Source organism: Heptranchias perlo, chromosome 1, assembly GCF_035084215.1.
Source record: "Heptranchias perlo isolate sHepPer1 chromosome 1, sHepPer1.hap1, whole genome shotgun sequence".
NCBI classification, from domain to species: Eukaryota; Metazoa; Chordata; class Chondrichthyes; order Hexanchiformes; family Hexanchidae; genus Heptranchias; species Heptranchias perlo.
This window is the reverse complement of record NC_090325.1, coordinates 135,409,958-135,435,693: the sequence shown is the minus strand read 5'-3', so window position 1 is coordinate 135,435,693 and position 25,736 is coordinate 135,409,958. Positions and strand designations below refer to the sequence as shown.

The 25,736-nt window shown below is 41.2% G+C and overlaps 1 protein-coding gene across 2 annotated transcripts in view; it reads left to right on the top strand.

The window, feature by feature from the left end:
- The window catches only part of klhl2 (kelch-like family member 2), a 76,810-nt gene extending 58,788 nt beyond the window's left edge, over positions 1-18,022 (top strand). For both annotated transcript variants that reach the window (XM_067991206.1, XM_067991215.1), the window contains 9 exons: positions 1,297-1,413; positions 2,384-2,533; positions 3,128-3,245; positions 5,275-5,472; positions 7,518-7,619; positions 9,037-9,165; positions 11,205-11,345; positions 11,438-11,581; positions 16,938-18,022. In XM_067991206.1, coding sequence (XP_067847307.1) covers positions 1,297-1,413; positions 2,384-2,533; positions 3,128-3,245; positions 5,275-5,472; positions 7,518-7,619; positions 9,037-9,165; positions 11,205-11,345; positions 11,438-11,581; positions 16,938-16,966 — 1,128 coding nt within the window. In that variant the 3' untranslated portion in view covers positions 16,967-18,022. The remainder of the gene's footprint in view (positions 1-1,296; positions 1,414-2,383; positions 2,534-3,127; positions 3,246-5,274; positions 5,473-7,517; positions 7,620-9,036; positions 9,166-11,204; positions 11,346-11,437; positions 11,582-16,937) is intronic.
- The last annotated feature ends 7,714 nt before the right edge of the window (positions 18,023-25,736 follow it).

Below are 25,736 nucleotides of genomic sequence, written 5' to 3'. Positions count from 1 at the left end.
GGCATGATTTTAGCTCGGTGTCAGGAACCCAGTGCATCCATAGATGTTCATGTAGAGAATCCGGAAGCCAAATGAGCGCGTCGCAATCCGCGATCGCAACTCAACTGATGGTAAGTATTTGTGCTTCTGGGTTTCCCACGCGTCAGGCAGCCAGATTGATAGGCTGGCTGTTTCAGGAGGCAAAGGAGCTGCAGATTGGAGAGGGGGGAGGGAGAGAAAGATCGTGGGCCATGGAAGAATTCGGAGGGGTGGGGGACGTGGACGGCATCGGGTGGGCCTTGGAGAGGATTTGGGGTGGGGGGGGGGGGGGAGGAGGGAGAGCACGGGCGCGTCTGATCATGCCAGGTGAGCTTGTTGGGCATGGATGAAGCACTCCTGGCCCACAAAAAGTGCAATAAAGGCACTCACCTCATAGATCCGGCCCTTCTCGCATGCTTCCACCTGTCATGAATCAGAAGCAATGGGATACCTGAACAGGAAAGGTTAAATTTGTTTGACATTTCTAATGCACAAAAAAATTACTATTGCAATGAGGTACGTTGTCCCTTTTAAGCATTGGCCCACTGGCTTTAGGTGGAGACGGGACTTCCTGGTTTCTGTTGCACGCACGGGCATCCAAACGCGTTTGGGTTAAACCCAGAAGTGGGCGCGCTGGAGCTGGGATGCAGTCCCGCTGCAAAAATCAACTATTTTTACTGCCCACCCTCCCCCAACCCACCCGTTCTTGGGGGTTAAAATTACCCCCTTTTGTCTCTCGTGCACGTGATCTCTTGCATTTGCTGTCGATCTTTTAATCTTTCATTCTGTATTCATTTTTGGTGAAGTTGAAGGGTTCTTATTGTTTCTGGAGTGTTCTGATGTGCTCAGTGTTGAGTGCTGACAGATGGGTGTTGCACTTGAGGTGTTTTCACTGTAGGTTTAGGACAGATTTTCAAACTGGAGTCTGCAAGTTGATCTCAGGAGATTGTTAGATTTGTGTCCATCTGGGGCCGAGCAGTGACTCAAAGTTGCTGTATACGATATTTTTTCTGTATTTCTTGACTTTTTTGTTTTCTGTTATGTGCTAATAAATGTTTACTTCAATGATGGTACTGTCTTTTGGAGTTAGATTGGGGGTTTTGTGTCCCCAAGAGTGTCAGTTTTTTTTTCAAAAGGCCCCCCCCCTGCCTCTCAAGAAAGTTTGAAAACCACTGACATGAGATCTATAATAGGTTACAGAAATATGCCTTGCACAGTATATGAAACAATTGGATAAAAGGCTATATAGTCATTCTAATTTGTCATTAATTCAATCAGGTTTTTGAAGCAGCCATCTCCTGGGTAAAGCACGATAAGGAAGCCCGGCAGGAGCACATGGCTCGACTGATGGAACACGTGCGGCTACCTCTTCTTACACGTGAATACTTGGTGCAGGTAACATTACCTTACTGAAGTTAAATCATGGCCTGGAAAGTAGCAAATAATTTAGGCTGCAAATTTTGATTATTGTTTTTTTTTAAAAGTAGATGAGCCATTTTTGTTTGCTTTATCTTGGACTTGTAGGAAAGAACTTATGAACCATTTTATCCTTTCTCCCACATGTACCACATTAAAAATGACCTGACTCAACCATGGTAGTATAGGACATCAGTGTTTTGATGAGCTGTACAAATGTAAGGAATGTTACAACACCAGGTTATAGTCCAACAGTTTTATTTGAAAATCACAAGCTTTCGGAGGCTTTCTCCTTCGTCAGGTGAGTGACGAAGGAGAAAGCCTCCGAAAGCTTGTGATTTTCAAATAAAATTGTTGGACTATAACCTGGTATTGTAAGATTCCTTACATTTGTACACCCCAGTCCATCACCGGCATCTCCACATCATTGATTAGCTGTGACAAGGAGAGGAAAGATGTGTGTGTTCTCTGGGAGAACTAGAATCAAATAAGCAACTTGGAAAATTGAGGTGGGGTAAGAGAGCTGACTGGTTAATTCTACAGGGATTGAAGTGGGGGAGGGGGCGGGGTGGGGTAATGGGATGCTAGCTTCATATATAGACCAGCACTATACCTGCTTGGTTTAATTTACTGTAACTGAAACTTTCACAAACTGGTAAGTCACCATTTCAGACATCACCTAGAAAATAACCATAAAGTTTGAGAGAAACAACTTTAATCTATACAAGTGTTGAACATCTGGCAGATTTGACAATTGAACGATAATGGCCTAAGCCTGTGCCGAAGTTATAATAGTTTTATCAGATATGATCTGGTTTATTGACAAAATTATTTTAGTCAATAAACTGCTTGCATCTTCTATTACAGAGGGAAAAAAAACTTTTGAAAGTAACATGCTAAATTTTATTCAACACTTATGGCATTCACTACTATTGATTTTATTTAACAGAGAGTAGAAGAGGAGACACTGGTCAAAAATAGTAATGCATGCAAAGATTACCTCATTGAAGCTATGAAGTATCATTTGCTTCCTGCTGATCAACGCGCATTGATGAAAACAACCAGAACAAGATTAAGAACTCCAGTCAGTCTTCCGAAGGTATGAGGTTCTCAATATCCTCATAGTTGTGCAATCAAACACATCAATTATTACCACATCCACACTACTCTGATCAGATTTCGTAACACCCTTGCCGTCAACTCCCCTTTAATGTACTCCAGCTGTAAGTGTATCGGCCAAATATCATCCTCTTTGCGTTTCATACACAGGAACTATCTAGGAGTGAATCAAATCATAATACTGTAGATTGCCTGATTGGCTTAATTGATGATATAACTGCTTGCATCTTCTATTACAGAAAGCCATATAAATTTTTGTGACAAAATCAGGGCAGGATATTAAGGCAAGTTTCATTAATAACCATTTAGACTACATATCAAAATAATGTAACATATTGTGTTTTCCTCATTCTAACAATTGATTGAGAGATTTTTTTTTTAATCTCTTTTTCCCTCCATTTGCTTTTTGAATAACTGCATGAGTTTAGCTGAGGGAAGAGCACATTTTCACAGTATGGGTGTATTGGATCTTAGTTTTTTTTTCCTTACAAAAGTAATATAACGAAGCTAATAATTTCTTCTGCAGCTGAAGATATAATGCAGAACTTTAACTGAACACCACTTCAAATTTCAGGTGCTGGTAGTGGTTGGTGGCCAGGCTCCGAAAGCTATCCGTAGTGTGGAGTGCTATGATTTTGCTGAGGAACGTTGGTACCAAGTTGCTGAGCTTCCCTCTCGGAGGTGCAGAGCAGGTAGACTAGTGTTGGTTAATACTTGGCGTTGAATGATCTTGCCTTCAGATGTAAAATGTTTCTAATGATGCCCCTGAAGTTGTATTCTGAGGAGCTGATTTATCTTTGGTTTCTAAGCTGAAAATGCTTTGAAGTTAGATTTTCATGTACCAAGACTTGCAAATAACCTCCACAGTAGTGCCCTAGAAAGAGAGTGCTTGTATTTATATAATGCCGTATCACCGTTTTTTTCAAACATTCCAAAGCACTTCACATACAGGCAGTTATTGTTATATTGTTGTTTCTGGCAGCTGTTTTGCACACAGCAAGCTCCCGCAAACAGGAAGTGGTGAATCATCAGTTAATTTATTTTTGATGGTGTTAGTGGAGGTCTGTTCTTTGAATAGTGCCAAAGGGTCTTTAAAATCCAACTGAACCACCAGAACAGGGAGACGGGGTCTCAGTTAAACATCTCATCTGAAGGAGGACACCTCCAATAATGCAACACTCCCTCAGTACTGAACTGAAGCATCAGCCTAGATTATATGCTCAAGTCCTGGAGTGGAGCTCAAACCTCATTATTTGAAGGTAAGGATGGTACCCACAGAGCCAAGTCTTAAGGCACATTGTAGAGGGAGCTTAACTCTGCAATGGATTAATCGTATAACTGTCCTGGGAGTGCTTGATGTTGACACTGGGTGCCCAAAGTTGGAGTATATATAATTCCCTTGATAAGCACAAAATTTAGGGGAAATCTAGGAAAACCTGCGGGGGCTTTTTTTTAAATAGTTCTCTGATTGGGGTCTTCGCATAGCCAAAAACAAATTTAAATTATTAACATTACAGAAGCCCCAGTCATATTGTATAGCTGTGTTTTCGTTAAAAGCCCTGTTCAAGCAATAAATCATTGCTAGATTCATTCTCTCATTTTATATTGTTAAAATGACTGCAGTTTAGCTAGGTAAATATGCTGCTTACATGCCTTCATTGTTTCCATTAATTTATCCTTTGTTTTTCCAATTCATGGTAATTTAATATTGGAATAGCAAGACATTATCACAGATTTCTGGGCCATAGCCTGGTCATGCCTCCATCGGAGACAATGTGTATAAATACATTGACTTGATTTCAAAGCTGATGTAACTTCAACAAAGAGGAAAAATAATGTACGTGGGTCTGCTTTAAATAGCCCTAAAGTTGGTTAGAAGAAATGAGGCCCCCAGTATTGTGAGAGCATATGTGGATGATATCTTCAGCACATTAAATGAATGTTCCAAGACAAGACCCTTCAATGATCTTATCCTTGAGTATATGTGCGAAAAATAAGGAATATATTTTTTTTAAGAAAGTACTGGGGTGAGGAATCTTGCCAAGTGGTGGAGTGGCTCCTGCTTATGATGCAGTAAGTTTGGTGGGGGGTGGGAGGGGGGAGGAGCACATTGCTGAGAACTGCAGCAAAGTGAAAAAACATCACCTTTCTATGCCCAGCTTGGGAATGTGACAAAGACAACAGTTTAGTCAGGAGGTCAGTTACTTTTTAAAAATAAATTTAGACCTCCATGCGGAGTATTCCTTTTAATGCACACTGTTCTTGATTTTGCAGCTCTGTGTGAGTTAGTTGAACATCCTGTATTTCGGAGGCTTTTTTTAAATCTGCAATGCAAAATGGTTACTTGTACCACAAATACACTGAATATGACAGAATAATGAAATAGGAAACCAAGTTGTCTCTGTATCCTTGTATTTTGTTAACAAAGATTACAGAATGAAATGAGGTCAAAGTTGGTTGTCCTTCCCAGACCACCCACCGTTTAATTTGAATCAATATGTTATTGTTCCACAACATAACAAGGATTTTGTTTTGTGCCAGTAATGTTTGTACAAAAGACAATGAAGAATATAATTAAATGAAATTGTATAGAATGTGTTTTCATACAGCCCTTCATATAGGGCTGTGAAGAGCCTGTTGATACACTGAGAAGTCCATAGTTTGCAGTGTATTTACCATCTAAGAGTTGAATTACTTTTTCATCTTCCTGTCCCCCTGCAGGTGTGATGTGTTTGGGTGGGTTGGTTTATGCTGTTGGAGGTTTTAATGGCTCATTAAGAGTGAGAACAGTTGACTCGTACGATCCAGTCAAAGACCAGTGGCTGAGCAATGCTAACATGCAGGACAGGCGGAGCACATTGGGAGCTGCAGTACTGAACGGATTGCTATATGCGGTGGGAGGATTTGATGGAAGTACAGGTATGCCCATGTTGTGAACGATGGTCTTCCATGTTGACATGCAGTGCATTGTTGGACTAGGTTGGGTGCATTTTGAATATTATTTGTAACTTGAAAGCTTATTAGTAAAGGTCTTGATTACTTTTTTTTTTAAAGTAAAGATCATGCTTTCAGTAGTCACTTCTGTCCAGAAGATTTATCTGCTCAATTTATAAACAACAAACTCAAATATATTAGATTTAAATAGAATATTCGCACGATGTATTGTTGGTACTATTTATTTCACTTTTAAATTGCTACATTTAAAATACATTCTTAGTTGGGTCCGAAATGGCTCACTAACAAGCTGCCCGTCCACTTGTCTGTGTATCACTGTGTTTATTAATAAGTCTAAATAAATTGCCCTTTGTTTTGTAAATTGTTTCTTTGCTTATTGGTGTATAAATTGCTCAGAATAGTTTATGGTATTGAATTTTGGGTATTTTAGTAATTTCCAATACATTTAAAATGATAAAACTTACTAAAACAGTGTGATGATTAGTAATGGGGAGCGTTGTGATATCACAGTGGTATGCCTGCATCTGTTAATATACCCACTGTTGACGTATGGAGGACAGAGCTGGGAAAGAATAGATCTCGGGGTTGGGGGTGGGGCACAGTCTTGTGAACATTAAATAAAAGAGTAGTGGTGATGGCAAGAAATGAGAGAGTATTTAGGGAGCAAGTCGGAGAAACAGAAATCAGGTAGGAGGTAAGTTAGATGGTGAAACAGCATGAAATGGAAAAATATGCACATTTAAAAGCAGGAGAAGATAACAGGAGCTAAATAGAGAATAAAAGCAGACTCAATGGTAAATTTGCTTCCCAGTGTAAAACTGAGCCATACAAACCATAAAGATCCCTGGACTCTGAATTAACTTTTTTTTGGATGACCTCAGTGCCCCTGGGCTGGGAAAGAGGAAATTGGCTTGAGTTTCTGCTAACTATCCAGGGGCATCCTCCTAGAAAGAGATGTGTGAATGTCTGATAAAGACATGAGTTTGCATCACTGTGATACCCTCAAATAGCCTGCTCACGCTTGCTTTCTAAGCTTACACATGAAGAATAGCCACTAGGTGAGATACTGGAGGACTGCTGTGCCCCTACAACTGTAACCTGATGTATGTTGATATCTGACAAAGAAATGAGGAGAAAAGGGGGACAAAATTGAGAAATGAGGCAAGGGGTGAGTAGTGCTGTAAAATGATATGAAATGGCAAAAACAACATAAACAAAAGAAAGGATAATTAAGTAGTGAATAAAGATGGAGAACGTTACTGAAAAGAAGTCAGTGGAAGAAGAGAATAGATGGAGAGGAGTGATGAGGACTTTTTTTTATTTGTGAAAAGCCGTTAGACAGTAAAGCAGGTGTTGCAAATGTACTAAAAACTAAATTAGTTTCCGTTTTAAAAACTGTTTTTCTTGGCAGATGGAATGGAAGCTCAACATTTAGTAAATGTTTCTGAAATTATTTCTTCTGCTACTGAATAAATTTGTCCTATTATCAAGATTCTCATTCCAGAACTTGCTGTGTTGGTATTTTAAGCTGAACTTGGTATAAAATGATTTAAAAAAAAATTGTTCTTGGGATGTGGACAACATTAGTAAGGCAGTATTTCTTGTCCATCCCTAATTACCCTGAGGGCATGGAAGAATCAGTTACATAATGTGGAATTGGAGTCACGTGTAGGCCAGACCAGATAGGAGTGGTAGGTTTTCTTCCCTGAAAGATATTAGTGAACTAGTTGGGTTTTTATGATAATCCTGAAGTTTTCATGGTCATTTTCTGATGCTAGCCCAAAAACGACGAGATTTATTGAATTCCATTTCGCAACTTGCCATGCAGGGAATTATGAACTCGCAGCTTCTGGGTTGCTAGTCCAGTACTATAACCACTAGGCTGTCAGTTCAGATGCGGATTTGTATTAGCTGTGTGAATGACGGACTCTAGTTGTATTTAACCAATGTATTTTGAAGCCAGTGAGATGTAACATACAGCAACAGGTAACGTATGTTATATTTTACAGGTTTATCATCTGTAGAGGTGTATAATGTCAAAGCGAATGAGTGGTTTCATGTAGCGCCAATGAACACCAGAAGGAGCAGTGTTGGTGTGGGTGTTGTAGGAGGTGAGTTCTGCTGAACCAACTTTCCATGCAGTAAATTGAAAACCTGTCCTACACATCCTTTCATGCTTCATCACTTCAAATTAGTGCAGGATAATGATGATTAACAGAGGACAATTGATGGTACCATGTTTTTATAACCAACGAGACTATGAATTAAAGTTGTCTGGCTGTCAGTTATAAAAACATACTATACACTGGTACCAGATAGCTATATTGTGTGTGTTTCTTTTAAATTTTTAAGCTTTGCAGATCCCACTGCAACTTAATTGTTCACCCCAAGGCTAAACTATGAGCAGTTAGTAATCTCTGTCACAGAAGTGTTCTTTAATTCACTTGCATGGTTAGTGAACTGCAATGTTGGAATTTTTCACTGTAATTGGACTTTCGTTTGTGTCCATGTTCTACACTATAAGTAGGAATCATGTATTATGTTTCCTGTTAAAATGGGTTATAAGGAATAATGGTCTCTTTGTAACATAACTGGTTTTAGGTTGCATTCTGAAAAAGAGGAGACACCTTTGCAACCACCCAGTTAACAGTCTCATGATAAGTTCTTAAACTGTGTGTCAATTGCTGCTTTTGTGTTTTAAAAAAAATTTTGTTTGTTTAAATTCTGTTCCTTTTTCATCTCTACCTCAACCCCTAGTGGGAAAAGGAGAATATACTGTTTGTCCATAGTCTATAAAGTCAAAAAATACTTTAATTAAACAGCAAAATGGAGAAGACTTCTGCTGCAATCAAATTTATTCAGATATAGAGCTTTTATTTTCTTACTACCCCCCCCCCCCCCCAACCCTGAAGCCATTTACTCCTCGCAGTGGTACAGTTCTACAGTCATTGGACACCTCTGATAGCTCATTTAAGTCACCGTTCCTTGTGCGTGGGGCTTGATATTGAGTGTTAGGCTATTGAATGGGGGCATTACAGCTGAGCCTGTTGTCACCTGATCTCCATATGTGAAGGCTTCCAGCAAGGGTAACTGGATAGCAACTGGAGTGGGACCCTCAACAGTCTTCACTCCTTAACTGAGAAGTGCTGAAGACAGCAGTAGTGCCCCATCATCACCTTGGCTGAGATCAGCTAATTCCACACAGACTGGGAGCAAGCCTGTACTCTTTCTCGTCTGTCTGGCTCTGGTACTCACTGCCTTAATAAGATGAGCCATTGGGGGACAAATGTCAAATATTGAGCTTTAACGCAGGGTGTTTTATCTCTTTCTACAAAATAGCTAGTTTGTCAGAATTAATATTAAATGCCAACATCTGTGGAGATAACATTCATTCCCATCCAAAATGAAAACCTGTGAACCTTGTCCCAAATATGGTGTTTAGTGCAGACCTGTCTCAAAAATGTATGCAATAGATCTTGTAAATATAAACACAGTCCTTTAAACAAATCTTCTGCATGTTTTTGCTAGGAGTGCTGTATGCCGTTGGTGGCTATGATGGAGCATCACGACAATGTCTTAGCTCTGTAGAGGCCTACAACTCGGGCAAAAATGAATGGGCCTACATTGCTGAAATGAGCACTCGGCGCAGTGGAGCAGGTGGGAAATTGGAAAATACAGACTTAGCTTTGAAAGGCAGCAACATGACCCTTTATTGATATTTAACTCCTGTAGCAAATAAAATATAAGTATTTAACATTTCTTAATTTGTAAAATATCTGGAAATAATCTTGGGGGAAGACTTCCTCTGCAAATTTTTAGTGAAATTGTAAGCAAACTTCATAAACATGTTTACATTTTCACTACAAATTATGGTTTTAGAAAAAAAAAAATTTTGGTCTAAATGGTTACCATTTGTAATGTATCCAAGTTTGGTGATGATACAAAGCTAGGTGGGAAAGTAAGCTGTGAGGAGAGCGCAGAGAGATGTAGACAGGTTAAGTGAGTGGACAAGAAGGTGGCAGATGGTGTATAATGTGGGGAAATGTGAAATTATCCACTTTGGTAGGAAGAATAGAAAAGCAGAATATTTTTTAAAAGGTGAGACCGAGAAATGTTGGTAGTCAGAGCGATTTGGGTGTCCTTGTACATGAATCACAGAAAGTTAACATGTAGGTACAGCAAGCAATTAGGAAGGCAAATGATATGTTAGCCTTTATTGCACGTGGTTGGAGTATAAGAGTAAGGAGGTCTTGCTGCAATTATATAGGGTTCTGGTGAGACCACACCTGGAACACTGTGTACAGTTTTGGTCTCCTTACCTAAGGAAGGATATACTTGCCTTAGAAGGGGTGCAACGAAGGTTCACTAGATTGATTCCTGGGATGAGAGGGTTATACTATGAAGAAAGATTGAGTAGAATGGGCCTATATTTTCTGGAGTCTAGAAGAATGAGAAGTGATCTCATTGAAACGTATAAAATTCTTTGAGGGCTTGAGAGGCTGTTTCCCCAAGACTCAAGATAAGAGGTCAACCATTTAGGACCAAGATGAGGAAAAATTTCTTCACTCAGAGGATTGTGAATCTTTGGAATTCTCTGCTCCACAGGACTGTGGATGCTCAGTTATTGAGAATATTCAAGATTGAGATAGATAGATTTTTGGACACCTAAGGGAATCCAGGGATATGGGGATAGGTCGGGAAAGTGGAGTTTAGGTTGGAGATCAGCCATGATCTTGTTGAATGGCGGAGCAGGCTCGAGGGGATGCCTGGCCTACTCCTGCTCCTATTTCTCATGTTCTTATTGTATGTTCCTAAAAGAGAAATCATACACAATCTAGTTCCAAGACTTATTTATCTTTGAATGCAGTTGATATTTCAGTGCAGTACTAAGGGAGTGCTGTACTGTCAGGTGCCGTATTTCGGATGAGTTTAAACCTCAGGTAGACGTAAATGATCCCCATGGCACCATTTGTAGAAGAGCAGGAGAGTTCTCCCGATGTCCTTACCAATATTTATTCCTCAACCAACATCACTAGAACATATTATTTGGTCATTTATCTCGGTGCTGTTTGTGGGACCTTGGTGTCTGCAAATTGGCTGACACTTTTCCCTAGGTTAAACAGTGACTACACTTCAAAAGTATTTCATTGGTTGTGAGTGCTTTGGGATGTCCTGAGGTCATGAAAGGTGCTATATAAATGAAAGCTCTTTCTTCGTGGGCATTGCAGTACTCTAAATAAATGACACAGGACTGAATTTGATTTTCAGTGCAATGTACTTGAAGCTACTGCTTGTGCCCTTAAAGACCAGCTCTTATTTTAACTTTTTTTCCTGTAATATGGTACTGCCCCATTAAAAATGTATTCAGCAAAGGAAAAGTCAAATTTATTACTGTGGCCAAATGCATTTATGTCTTTTTTTATATATGATTTAAAATTAGCTTAAAATATGGTGGCAGAAGCAGTATTAACAATGTTCTTGCTTCTCATCTTTTCCCCTCTGCCCTGGCCCAATACAAGTTGTGTAAGTGTCAAGAAATATGCAAGGCTGATTCAGGAATGCAGTAGTGGATTTTGCTGGGTATATTTTCTCAATCAGTTCTGGTTGTCACAATTTTGAAATCTCCATAGTTCAGAAATAGGAGACCATATTTTTAAGCAATCAAGGGTAACTGGAACTTGTTTGTTTTGCTGCAGGTGTGGGAGTTTTAAATGGTTTACTCTATGCAGTTGGAGGTCATGATGGCCCATTGGTGAGGAAAAGTGTGGAAATGTATGATGCCTCTGCAAATACCTGGAAGCAGGTTGCAGACATGAATATGTGCAGAAGGAATGCAGGTAAGACTGGCTAAGCAAAATTCTGTTTTTCTGTGTACAATGTGCAGGTGTGAACTTAACCTCTTTCTTCCCCCTCTTCTGCTCCCTGGCAGGTGTCTGTGCTATAAATGGTCTGCTGTATGTAGCCGGTGGAGATGATGGCTCCTGTAACCTTGCATCTGTGGAATATTACAACCCAACATTAGATAAATGGATACTTCTACCACAGTGTATGAGCACAGGAAGAAGTTATGCAGGTAAAAGTTATTTCCTGACTTTTCCTCTTTAAATTTATAAAATCATATTCTCAGCACCTTGCTAGTGTTATTCTACAGGCTAACTTGGTCAGTTTTTTTAAAATAAGAATTGACCTGGCATAGCTGTATATGTATCTTAAGTTCTCCCTCTGCAGGTTTGATGGGGCATTGTATCTTTCAAATCTACAATGTATACCATCAGAAGAATTACTTTTACAAATCATTTTTTTTTCAATTTTGTTTTTTTTCTCTTGTTTTTCTGGTTAAACCTGATAATTCACCGAAGGGCTAAGAATTTGAAGTTGATAAATGTGAACTTATATCTTTGTTATTGGAATTCTGTTACCTTTTGGGTACATGGAAATGAGGGCATTAACACCAGATTTAAAGCATATTATACATAAACATTGTGGTTTCGTTCATTTAGATGTTGCTACAAATTGAGGGTTATTATGAGTTGATACATTCATCATCCTCCACCTACTGCAGGAGTAAGGGCGGGTGAAACACTGTAGTGACCTTTGCAGCTGGCTGTCGGGAGGATCTTGGGAAGACTTGGGCATGATTATTTACTCTGATTTTATTTCCTCCTTTGTAGGAGAGGTTGTAGCTTCTTCTCAGTTCCTCATTGTGGCTTGATACTCTAATCAGAAGTAAGCACAGAACTGGAACCTGCATTGTAGTTGCTCCATGGCCTAGAGTGTTGAGGCATATTTAAAATTGAGGGGGAAAAAAAATCAGCTTTTTCTTCAAAACTAGCATTATACAGCGTCACGCCTTTTACAACATAGAAGGGTAAAGACCTGTATCACTTCACCACTCGCCAGGGACAATAACCCTGCAGAGATTCTAGTTTTTGCTAATTTTCACAAATGTCTGCCTTAAACAATTTATTATAAAGAATTATTTACCTTCTGTAAGATTTTATTTACATCATTCTACATTCTGTTTCTTTTAAAAACTCTCTTACAAAAGCACTTTGTTTTTGATAACCAGACAGATTGTGCTTGATCTGTAAGGAATAAATAAATAGGGGCACAGGTGAAAATTCATCAGCAACTTCTTAAGAATTATTGATAATGTTTCTGAAACCCCACATGCTAAACCTATATTTTTCTCTGTTTCTCGCCCCCCTCCAAATTAGTGATCCATATTCCAGCTGAAGAAGTTTTTTTTTTATTCGTTCACGGGATGTGGGCGTCGCTGGCAAGGCCGGCATTTATTGCCCACCCCTAATTGCCCTTGAGAAGGTGGTGGTGAGCCGCCTTCTTGAACCGCTGCAGTCCGTGTGGTGACGGTTCTCCCACAGTGCTGTTAGGAAGGGAGTTCCAGGATTTTGACCCAGCGACAATGAAGGAACAGCGATATATTTCCAAGTCGGGATGGTGTGTGACTTGGAGGGGAACGTGCAGGTGGTGTTGTTCCCATGCGCCTGCTGCCCGTGTCCTTCTAGGTGGTAGAGGTCGTGGGTTTGGGAGGTGCTGTCGAAGAAGCCTTGGCGAGTTGCTGCAGTGCATCCTGTGGATGGTGCACACTGCAGCCACAGTGCGCCGGTGGTGAAGGGAGTGAATGTTTAGGGTGGTGGATGGGGTGCCAATCAAGCGGGCTGCTTTATCTTGGATGGTGTCGAGCTTCTTGAGTGTTGTTGGAGCTGCACTCATCCAGGCAAGTGGAGAGTATTCCATCACACTCCTGACTTGTGCCTTGTAGATGGTGGAAAGGCTTTGGGGAGTCAGGAGGTGAGTCACTCGCCGCAGAATACCCAGCCTCTGACCTGCTCTCGTAACCACAGTATTTATATGGCTGGTCCAGTTAAGTTTCTGGTCAATGGTGACCCCCAGGATGTTGATGGTGGGGGATTCGGCGATGGTAATGCCGTTGAATGTCAAGGGGAGGTGGTTAGACTCTCTCTTGTTGGAGATGGTCATTGCCTGGCACTTATCTGGCGCGAATGTTACTTGCCACTTATCAGCCCAAGCCTGGATGTTGTCCAGGTCTTGCTGCATGCGGGCTCGGACTGCTTCATTATCTGAGGGGTTGCGAATGGAACTGAATACTGTGCAGTCATCAGCGAACATCCCCATTTCTGACCTTATGATGGAGGGAAGGTCATTGATGAAGCAGCTGAAGATGGTTGGGCCTAGGACACTGCCCTGAGGAACTCCTGCAGCAATGCCCTGGGGCTGAGATGCTTGGCCTCCAACAACCACTACCATCTTCCTTTGTGCTCGGTATGACTACAGCCACTGGAGAGTTTTCCCCCTGATTCCCATTGACTTCAATTTTACTAGGGCTCCTTGGTGCCACACTCGGTCAAATGCTGCCTTGATGTCAAGGGCAGTCACTCTCACCTCACCTCTGGAATTCAGCTCTTTTGTCCATGTTTGGACCAAGGCTGAAATGAGGTCTGGAGCCGAGTGGTCCTGGCGGAACCCAAACTGAGCATTGGTGAGTAAGTGCCGCTTGATAGCACTGTCGACGACACCTTCCATCACTTTGCTGATGATTGAGAGTAGACTGATGGGGCGGTAATTGGCCGGATTGGATTTGTCCTGCTTTTTGTGGACAGGACATACCTGGGCAATTTTCCACATTGTCGGGTGGATGCCAGTGTTGTAGCTGTACTGGAACAGCTTGGCTAGAGGCGCAGCTAGTTCTGGAGCACAAGTCTTCAGCACTACAGCTGGGATGTTGTCGGGGCCCATAGCCTTTGCTGTATCCAGTGCACTCAGACGTTTCTTGATATCACGTGGAGTGAATCGAATTGGCCGAAGACTGGCTTCCGTGATGGTGGGGATATTGGGAGGAGGCTGAGATGGATTATCCACTCGGCACTTCTGGCTGAAGATGATTGCAAACGCTTCAGCCTTGTCTTTTGCACTCACGTGCTGCACTCCGCCATCATTGAGAATGGGGATGTTTGCAGAGCCGCCTCCTCCCGTTAGTTGTTTAATTGTCCACCACCATTCACGACTGGATGTGGCAGGACTGCAGAGCTTTGATCTGATCCGTTGGTTGTGGAATCACTTAGCTCTGTCGATAGCATGTTGCTTCCGCTGTTTAGCATGCATGTAGTCCTGAGTTGTAGCTTCACCAGGTTGGCACCTCATTTTTAGGTACGCCTGGTGCTGCTCCTGGCATGCTCTTCTATACTCCTCATTGAACCAGGGTTGATCCCCTGGCTTGTTGGTAATGGTAGAGTGAGGAATATGCCGGGCCATGAGGTTACAGATTGTGCTGGAATACAATTCTGCTGCTGCTGATGGCCCACAGCGCCTCATGGATGCCCAGTTTTGAGCTGCTAGATCTGTTCTGAATCTATCCCATTTAGCACGGTGGTAGTGCCACACAACACGTTGGATGGTGTCCTCAGTGCGAAGACGGGATTTCATCTCCACGAGGACTGTGCGGTGGTCACTCCTACCAATACTGTCATGGACAGATGCATTTGCGACAGGTAGATTGGTGAGGACGAGGTCAAGTAAGTTTTTCCCTCGTGTTGGTTCGCTCACCACCTGCCGCAGGCCCAGTCTAGCAGCTATGTCCTTCAGGACATAACCATGGGTAGGGATAAAGAAATAGGATCATCATCTGTTTCTTTTTTACATTTGCTGTTGGTGGCTTATCAACTGTGGTTAAGATTTATTCCATTTCAGGTGCTGTCCTAAAGATCTGGCAAGACTTGTGCTGCTATTTTAATATTCATGAGGACTGTGCCTGCTCTCCTCTGGAACAACCTGTAAATTACCCTTTTGGTGTTACAGGGGTTTCCATAAATGCCATCATTTGGGTCTTTCACAGCTCTTCCACCTGCTTGGAGATGCTTATATCTTAGCTGTTGCAAATTGAGCGATTTCCAAATCTGCCATTTCCTTTCCAGACCAGAAGATGAGCATCAGGTTTCCAGATGAGTATTGAAGCTTTTTGATTAGATTGGTTGAGGAGAATGGACTTATTTCACAGCTGATTTCTATGGACATGCTAATGAAAATAGCTGATTCTAAATGTACGATTTTGGATGAGGATTTGGTCATTCTAGCCTACAGTTCCCAGACTATCAACCAGCAACAATCTGCTGAATAATTTATACCATACCTGCTACACACCAACATGTTTATATTGGTGGAGGCTTATGATTATGGATCAGTGTTGAAGATGCAGTAGTCATCTCCCACTTACATATCTTATAGAAATAACCTTTAGTCCAATCATATTGGGCCATGATTAAAATTCATATTGGGCCACAATTAAAATTCATTCTGGCCAAATAAAAACAGATGAAAGAGCAATAGAGGTCATTGTGGTTCCATAGGGTTGTAAAGAATAGCACTGAGGACAAACATCAGGCATTCAAAATGTATAATGAATAAAGTAGGTGGAAGAATTGGGTAAATCTATAAAGATGAGTAAAAGCAGTTTGGAGGAAAAAAATAGGAAGCTGGAATGTAGGGATGAGGAAATAATTATTAAATAGTTCCTTCACATCTGTCTCTCCTTCCTCTTCTGGAGTAAAGTTGCTTGTGTTGATTATTGGGGTTCCAGTAAATAAGTGTATTTTAAGGACATTGAACTTTTATATAACTATATCCAATAAACATCTGGTCCAGACAACCTGCACCTACAAATCTTAAAGGGGATGGGGATAGAAATTAGTGAAGCTTTAACTGATATTTGTAAGTTTATTAAGTTCAGTACAGACTCCCGTGGATCAGAAAGTAGCAACGATTGGTAATGCTTTCACATCCCCAGTTCATTGAAATTAAAAGGCAATGCCTGTAAAGATGTATACCATTTCCTCCTAATTATAAGCACGGTCATGGGAAATTCACTAATTTGTTTTAATTTAGAAAAAGGTGAGGCACACTTGGAATTATAGACCAGTAAATTTAACATCATCCGTAAGGAAAGGCTTTGAAATGTTTGAGAGGAATTTATCCTTAATTTGGATTTTGTTGGTAATTTTCAGCCTTCTCGCTTCTGCACTGTACAATTTTCCTCTTTTGCTCCTCCTCTTTTAATTTTCCAATTCAAGTATCATTGCTATTTCACAGTACCCCACGAGCTGAGATTGCAGGATGACTTAGGCCATGTATTTCACAGGTAATGTCAGTGCCAACCCTAACGGTGTGTATTGAATGCATTTTCCTTGCCTGCAGGATGAGATCTAACTGTTTCCTTTCCCTAGGATGGAGTGTTGCTGGAGCAACCAGGCTACCCTACTTTTGCTATTTTTCTTGTCCTTTATTAGAGCAAGAAAATTCTGTTTATGGTTTATTTCACATTTCTATTAGAAACAACCTACTGTTCTGCTCCCATACACAGGACTATAAATAATCAATCTTTTCTCTCCTTTTAGGTGTTACAGTAATTGACAAACCTTTATGACTAAAGTACGCTGGATATGGTGAACACCGGATTCTGCATTGAAATGGTATTTCATGAAGTAGCTTAAATTTTCAGCACTTCTTTGCTAATAACCACATTAGAGGCAAGCATTTAAAGCAATGTGGAAGAGGGCAGACAGCCATGTCTCGTCAGCAAGAACAGAAGATTATGATGATTGCACTTGATAGAAGCACTACATGGAAAGGGGCTACATTACAGCTATTAGCGAGTAGTGTTGGAATGGAGCCTTGAAGTATAGGATTTGAAATTTTAAAAGCTGCTATAGAAATACTGACTTGTGTCAGGCAAGACAGACTTAAGTGTTGTGTGAAACAAAGCAACACTTTGTTATGGACACTACAGGTAGTGGCTTCACAAAGCTTGTGAAAAGGAAACAGAGTAATGGTTACAATTGTGTAGTGGCAAATAAACTGCATCCATATGTCTGATTATGGAGGTCAATGTGTAAGTTGCCAACAGTTACATTTTGGTTACAGGACCATAATTTTTCTACCTTTTGCTGTTGGTGCAGCACTTCAAGACTTGATTAAATATTTAATTTATTTTTGATTTGGTACTGAGAAAATACCAGTCAGGAGTAGTAGTATTTGTAGATAACAAGAGTTTAACACTAAGTTATCACTTGTGGAGACAAAAAAATTAAGACTGTACCAAAACTTTTAATTGCATTTTCAATTTTAAAAAAAGTCATGCAACTAATAAGTAAGTGCAGGAAGATTTCAAAATGTATGATTTGTTCTTTGTTTCTGTTCAATCATGACCACATTTTGATGCATTCCTACTTTTCTGTGACTCTTGGTTTACTTAAAATAGTTCTTGGCTTGAAGAGTAGTATTGTAAGTTTACATTATTAAATGCGTGTGCATTTTCCCTGAATTGCATGTTGTGTTGCCCATATACAGTATATTTATGTACTGGTTACATTTTGCTGCTGTTTTTTTGAGTAACACTTGCCAATTTTGTTTAGTATTCTGAGTAAATGCTGTAAGGAATATGAACACTGAAGAATTTATTTGTTTGGGAGAAAAAAATAACTGTTCCTGCATTACTCTAAAATTGTTTAAATAAAACTTTCTATTGTGTTTGGTTGTAAATCTCTTTCTTTTTGGGAGGGGCAGAAAGTAGAATTCTAGAATTTGAAAGATATTGGGGTTAATGTCTGTTAAAATAGGGGAGAGAAGAATTTGTAACTTGTTAAGCATTCATGCGATAACATTGTCAACTGTGTGCAAAACAGGTTAGAAAACATTTTAAAGTTATAAAGACTGTTGCCAGAAATCTCAGCTGCTATTCATTTTATCTGTATTCTCCTTTTCTTTCTATCGGACATCTGTGGAAACTCATCACTGCACTTAAGTATCTCCAAACCACACTATTAGGAATGCCATATTGTATGCCAGATACCCAACCAATCCCCATAGGTACACCTTCCACTTACCCAAGTCTGGAGCACTTGAGGTTGTTAGGAACCAGCAAATGTGTGCAGGAGTATTTGTTGCAATTTAACTAGCAGCTTACCATCACAGGGCACTAGTAAGCTTCCTGCCTCTTGTCCAGGTAGGACCACTACCCATTAGGGCATTGACCTGCAGAGTTGTCTGGAGCTGAATGGGAAGAATCCTGGTGACCGGTCTATCCCTCCATGTACCAACAATGCCCAACCAGCCTGACTCAATCATCAATAATATCCTGGAATACTGCAGATGTGGCTGGATCAGGTATTGGATCACTCAATCTGCCACAGATAGGATATCAGCTTAAAGCCAACGTGAGCTGAAAGAGACCCTACTCATAATCTCCCCTTGCCCATCCAAAAGATATGGTTAATTAAACATCTGAAAAACATGAGTGTGAGCCCTCACTTAAAAACTGAAATTTTGATACAGCTTTAAACTGCATTAAAGAGAGTCTTGCCATTCTTTTTTTAAAGAAATGTACTTTAGCATTTTTTTTCTTAGTTTCCACTTCCCTGTGCATTTGTTTTTTTGAAATATACAATCTACTGATAATTTTAAATTTTTTTTCTTACAAATTTTGAATTATGCAATAATTTGAATTAAGCAATGTAAATAACAGCAAAGTAGGAATTTAGTGCTTAAAAAATTGAATTATCAGATGATTCATGACTGCGAAGTAGAAGTAGACTGTAAACTAGTTCATCCCCCTGCAATGTTGCTCGTGGAATGAAAGAATGGGAGGAGTAGGTGAGTGCACACGCATGGAAGATGGTCAAAGTTGGATGTAATTGCACCTGTGCAACCTGAATTTGAACTGCAGCAGGAAAAAAAATGGAAATCTATAGGGAGACGACCAAAAACTACATTGTAAAGAGAAAAAAGAGCCAAGGAATATTTTGGTAACAACTGGAATGTGTATGCATGGAAGATGTCCAACCCAAAGGAATGGGAAGCAAAGACCAAGACAAAATCAAACCGCAGACAAGGAGGAAAAGAAGTGATCAGGCAGGAATGTGGACCAGATGGAAGGTAATTTAGGGGGAAAATAACAAATTATGGGTATTTTACCCTATAAATGCATTATGTGGCTGTATATTCAGCTGGGTTAGAAATAAAAACAATGGCTACAGCCACATTGGGGGAAAAATGCAGTAATGTAATTAGTTGAAATTTCAACCTTTCAAGTGGTTGCTTTTTTGAATGATCTTTGTGATCTATATTTCAGCAAATAAATATATTAAAGTTGAAAATGTGAGCCAACAAGAAAAGTGACACAACTCTTTCTTTTTCTCCCACAAATAGATTTGATGTAGCTCTTTACAAATTTTGTCTGCGTGCGATATGCAAAAGTTTTAATAATTACTAGTGGCTCTCCCGTGGTATTGCTTAGAGTGATTTGGGTGATGGGCTGTTTTATAACAATAAGAGTATTACACCAATGCACAATGTATGATCAGGGCCAATGATCTGTGATTGAATAAGTCAAAGTCCATTTTACATGGTATTTTGGGATGTTATTGATGATTTGGGGATTGAATTTTGTGGTACAATTCATTTTTCCTTGAAAACCATAAAATTACTTTTAAAAATTCCCTTATTCTATGTATTTAATCTTATCTTGCTTTTTTAAAAGCCCCGGATACACAGGAAGATGATGGGCAATATGTAAGAGATTGGGGATTGATGTACGGAGTTTAGTAGCAGTTGGGAGGATACTGGGATTTTGTAGATTTGAGTGATGGGATATGGCCTTGCTGTGGAGGGGAAACTGGGGTTTGGTTTCACTGGGATGGAATGTGAGCTTTGCTTTACAGGGAGATTCCTGGGATCTAGCAGTAGTGGAGTTTTGGGGTCGGACAATAATGGGGGGGAGATGAGGGGGGAGGTAGAGGTGTGGAAGAACTGGGAGAGAGAAGAGGTGTTGCAGTTTGGTAACAGTGGGGGGTTGCAGAGTTCAAGCATGGGGTAGCAGTAAGGATAGTGTTAGGGTCTTGCTGTACTGGGGGGAGAGGGGATGTTAAAGTCTAGGGGAATTGGGGGGGTGCAGGTGGTGGTTCCTCGGCTTGGTATCACGGAGTCGGGGGGGGGGGGATGTTTTGGGATCTGAGAGCATCAAGGGCCTGCTGAGATCTGGTTGTAGTGGGAAGGTGTCCTAGAATATGGCAGTACTTTGGGGAAGGGGGTCTAGGTATATTTTAGGGAGGTACCAAGTTCTATCAGCACTGAGGGATGAAGGATGCTGGGGCGGGTGCTGGGGTCTGGGGCACTCTGGAGGATCCTGGAGGGTGTTAAAGCTGGTGTGGACAGAACAGTGGAAGGATTGAAGCTAACAGGAAAACCAATGTTTTAAAGAAAATTGAGGCTAAGTTGTATAAATATGAATAGGGCAGACAAGTAGACTACCTATTTCTACCTCATCTTTTTGTTAAAATAGTTTATGAAAAGCTGTGGCTAGATGGAAAAGATTTCCATTAAATATTGTGATTGTTACTTGTAAGGATGAACGAGAACTCGTGTGGAGCAAAAACACCAGCACAGACCAGTTGGGCTGAATTGCCTGTTTCTGTGCTGTTAATTCTATGTACGTGATGTGGAGATGCTGGTGATGGACCGGGGTGGACAAATGTAAGGGGTCGCACAACACCAGGTTATAGTCCAACAGCTTTATTTGAAATCACAAGCTTTCGGAGCTTTGCTCCTTCGTCAGGTGAGTGAAGAGTTGCATAAAGGCACAGCATATATAGTCAGAGAACAATGCCTGGTGATTACAGATAATCTTTCTAACTGCCCTTTATCACACCTCGGCAGAGAGATAATCACAGCAAACAAAGGAGTGAATGGTGTTCAGACAGGTTAGTCAGGGAAACATTACATCCAAGAATACTGAGGTGGGGTCACAAGGGGTCAAATCAGAAAGAGAGAGAGAGAAAGACCAGAAAGACAGAGAGGGAGAGAATGACCAATTGTATTAAAAACATAACTTTTTTTCCGCTGGAAATCGCAGCAGATCCGGCCGCATCTGTGTATGGAGAACAAGCCAACTACGACTTGAGTCTGGATGACTCTACGTCAGGTGGGGTTACATGTAGCGTGACATGAACCCAAGATCCCGGTTGAGGCTGTCCTCGTGGGTGCGGAACTTGGCTATCAATTTCTGCTCGACGATTTTGCGTTGTCGTGTGTCTTGAAGGCCCCTTGGAGAATGCTTACCCGAAGATCGGAGGCTGAATGTCCTTGACTGCTGAAGTGTTCCCCGACTGGGAGGGAACCCTCCTGTCTGGCGATTGTTGTGCAGTGTCCGTTCATCCGTTGTCGCAGTGTCTGCATGGTCTCGCCGATGTACCATGCTCCGGGGCATCCTTTCCTGCAACGTATGAGGTAGACAATGTTGGCAGAGTCACAGGAGTATGAACCATGTACCTGGTGGGTGGTGTCCTCTCGTGTGATGGTGGTATCTGTGTCGATGATCTGGCATGTCTCGCAGAGGTTGCCGATGGGCCACAGCGAAAAATTGCATAGGCCTCCTCAGAAGACTAACACGGGACACAACCAACAGAGTACCCTTCGTCGTCCAGTACTTACCTGGAGTGGAAGAAACGCCATGTTCTCTGCAGCCTTCAACATGTCATCAATGACGACGAACACCTCGCTAAGGCCATCCCCACGCCTCCACTACTCTCCTTCAAACAGCCACCTAACCTCAAACAGACCATCGTTCGCAGTAAATTACCCAGCTTTCAGGAGAACGGCGTCCACGACACCACACAACCCTGCCACGGCAACCACGACAACGCAAAATCGTCGAGCAGAAATTGATAGACAAGTTCCGCACCCGTGAGGACGGCCTCAACCGGGATCTTGGGTTCATGTCAAGCTACATGTAACCCCACCTGACGTAGAGTCATCCAGACTCAAGTTGTGGTTGGCTTGTTCTCCATACACAGATGCGGCCGGATCTGCTGCGATTTCCAGCGAAAAAAAAGTTATGTTTTTAATACAACTGGTCATTCTCTCTCTCTCTCTCTCTTTCTGGTCTCTCTCTCTCTCTCTCTCTCTGTCTTTCTGGTTGGTCTCTCTCTCTGTCTTTCTGATTTGACCCCTTGTGACCCCACCTCAGTATTCTTGGATGTAATGTTTCCCTGACTAACCTGTCTGAACACCATTCACTCCTTTGTTTGCTGTGATTATCTCTCTGCCGAGGTGTGATAAAGGGCAGTTAGAAAGATTATCTGTAATCACCAGGCATTGTTCTCTGTCTATATATGCTGTGCCTTTATGCAACTCTTCACTCACCTGACGAAGGAGCAAAGCTCCGAAAGCTTGTGATTTCAAATAAAGCTGTTGGACTATAACCTGGTGTTGTGCGACCCCTTACAAATTCTATGTACTGTAACTTAAGCAAAGTGCATAATATGTAGTAAATCAACACATACTGCAACTTTGACATACAGAATAAAAACCGGTTCACCTTTGGTATCTTGGCAAAACATATCCTTAAAACTGATTATTTTATTTCCCACAGCCGTGAACTGCACCATGAGGGAAAACATTCAAACTCATTCAAAGCAGAGTAGGAACTAAAGCACCAGCTAAGAAACTAAGCTGTATATTACATCTTAATTTGTGTACAAAAATTTGGATTTATTAAAGATGATATAAAATTGAAAACAATTTTACAACACCAAGTTATAGTCCAGCAATTTTATTTTAAATTCACAAGCTTTTAAAATAAAATTGCTGGACTATAACTTGGTGTTGTAAAATTGTTTACAATTGTCAACCCCAGTCCATCACCGGCATCTCCACATCATATAAAATTGACACATCATTGAAAGTTACGGCATAGAAGGAGGCCGGCCAAAAGAGCTATCCAGCTTAATCCCATTTTCCAGCACTTGGTCTGTAGCCCTGTAGGTTACGGCTCTTCAAGTGCACATCCAAGTACTTTTTAAATGAGTTGAGTTGAGGGTTTCTGCCTCTACTCCCTTTCAGGCAGTGAGATCCAGACCCCCATCACCCTCTGGGTGAAAAAAAATTTCCTCAGCTCCCCTCTAATCCTTCTATTACTTTAAATCTATGCCCCCTGGTCACTGACTCCACTGCTAAGGGAAATAGGTCCTCCCTATCCACGCTAGCCCTGTCATAATTTTATACACCTCAATTAAATCTCCCCTCAGCCTCCTTTTATTCCAAAGAAAACAACCCCAGCCTATCCAATCTTTTCTCATAGCTAAAGTTCTCCAGCCCTGGCAAAATCCTTGTAAATCTCCTCTACCCTTTCTACTGCAATCACATTTTTCCTGTAATGGGGTGACCAGAACTTATGCAGTACTCCTAGTTGTGACCTACCCAATGTTTTATACCGTTCTAGTGTAACCTCCCTGCTCTTATATTCTATGCCTCGGCTAATAAAGGAAAGTAACCTGTATGCCTTTTTTAACCACCTTATCTACCTGTCCTGCTACCTTCAGGCATCTGTCGACATGCACTCCAAGGTCCCTTTGTTTCTCTACACCTCTCATTATCCTCCCATTTATTGCGTACTCCCTTGCCTTGTTTGCTCTCCTCAAATGCAGTACCTCACACTTCTGGATTGAATTCCATTTGCCAATTTTCTGCTCACCTGACCAGTCCATTGATATCTTCCTGCAGTCTACAGCTTTCGCCCTCACCATCACCCACATGGCCAATTTTTGTATCATCTGCAAACTTCTTGATCAAGTCCAAATCATTTAATATATACCACAAAAAGCTAGGGACCTAATACTGAGCCTTGCGGAACTCCACTAGAAACAGCCTTCCAGTCGCAAAAACACCAGTCAACAGTTATCCTTTACTTTCTGCCACTGAGACAATTTTGCATCCAACTTGCCACTTTCCTTTGGATCCCATGGGCTTTGACCAATCTGCCACGTGGGACCTTGTCAAAAGCCTTGCTAAAATCCATGTACACTACATCAAACTCGTTACCCTCATCGACCCACCTTGTTACCTCCTCAAAAAATTCAATCATGTTAGTCAGACATGACCTTCCCATAACAAATCCATGCTGACTGTCCTTGATTAACCCATACCTTTCTAAATGATGATTGATGTTGTCCCTCAGAATTGATTCCAATAATTTGCCCACCACCGAGGTTAGACTGACTGGCCTATAATTACTTAGTCTATCTTTTACTCCCTTTTTAAACAACGGTACAACATTAGCAGTCCTCCAATCCTCCGGCACCACAACTGTAGCCAGTGAGGATTGGAAAATGATGGTCAGAGCTTCTGCTATTTCTTCCCTTGCTTCTCTTAACATTTCATCTGGGCCTGGCGATTTATCTACTTTCAAAGGTGCTAAACCCTTTAATACTTCCTCTCTCACTGTGTTCTCTTTAATACTTCCTTACTCACAAATGTAACCGTCTTATATTCCAATTTGTTCCACTGCATTCATTACATCCGGTTTACACTTTGATTCAGCAGAATTTTGGAGTGGGGGTGGAATTGTTGGAGAGAGGGAAACTGGAGGATGAGGGTCAGGGGATGGGGTTCAGGGACGAGAGACTGGGGAATGGGGGACCAGCATTTTCTGCAGAATCAGGAGGAGCAGCCAGTAAAAGGGTGAATGAAACCTGGGGACTTTACTGTGGGTAATGGTCAAAGATTGTTTTTACTGATGGGCAAATAGAGAGCAAGGATTCTCACTGGAAGAACAAAGGGAGAAGGAAGGTTCTTGACCATAGGATACTTCACCACAAGTGGTGATTGAGGTAGATAATTTAAAAGGAAATGGGATAACTCTTTGAAAAGGAGGAATATAAAAGGATATGAGGTGAATGGGATTACAAGAAACGCTACTGGCATAGGCACGGGGGGCCGAATGGCCTCCTCTGCTAATTTCTATCATTCTATGAATACTCCTTCCGAGTCTGAACTGAGTGGTTTAGAAACGTTGGTGCTGAGCTGACCTTAAGAGGATGTGCCCTGTGACAAGTGCACCAAACATCAAGCCCATCAGCTTTTGTGCAATCTCTCTTGTTTGATTCAGGTCAGTCTGTGGTGGCCAGTTTTGATGTGAGAAGTCGAAGTACAGATCAGCTCTGACTGAGGCTCCCAGTTCTGAGTTGTCACCTTCACATACAACCTGAATCCAAACCACATTCTAAGGTGATAGGGAGAGAGACGGGGCTTATTTAAAGTGGCATAGATTGGGGAGCCTGACTGAACCTTGTACAATGCAGGGGCAGTCTGGCTGTAGTTACACGGTGAATATCAATGGGTTATAGGATTACTACTCGTTACAA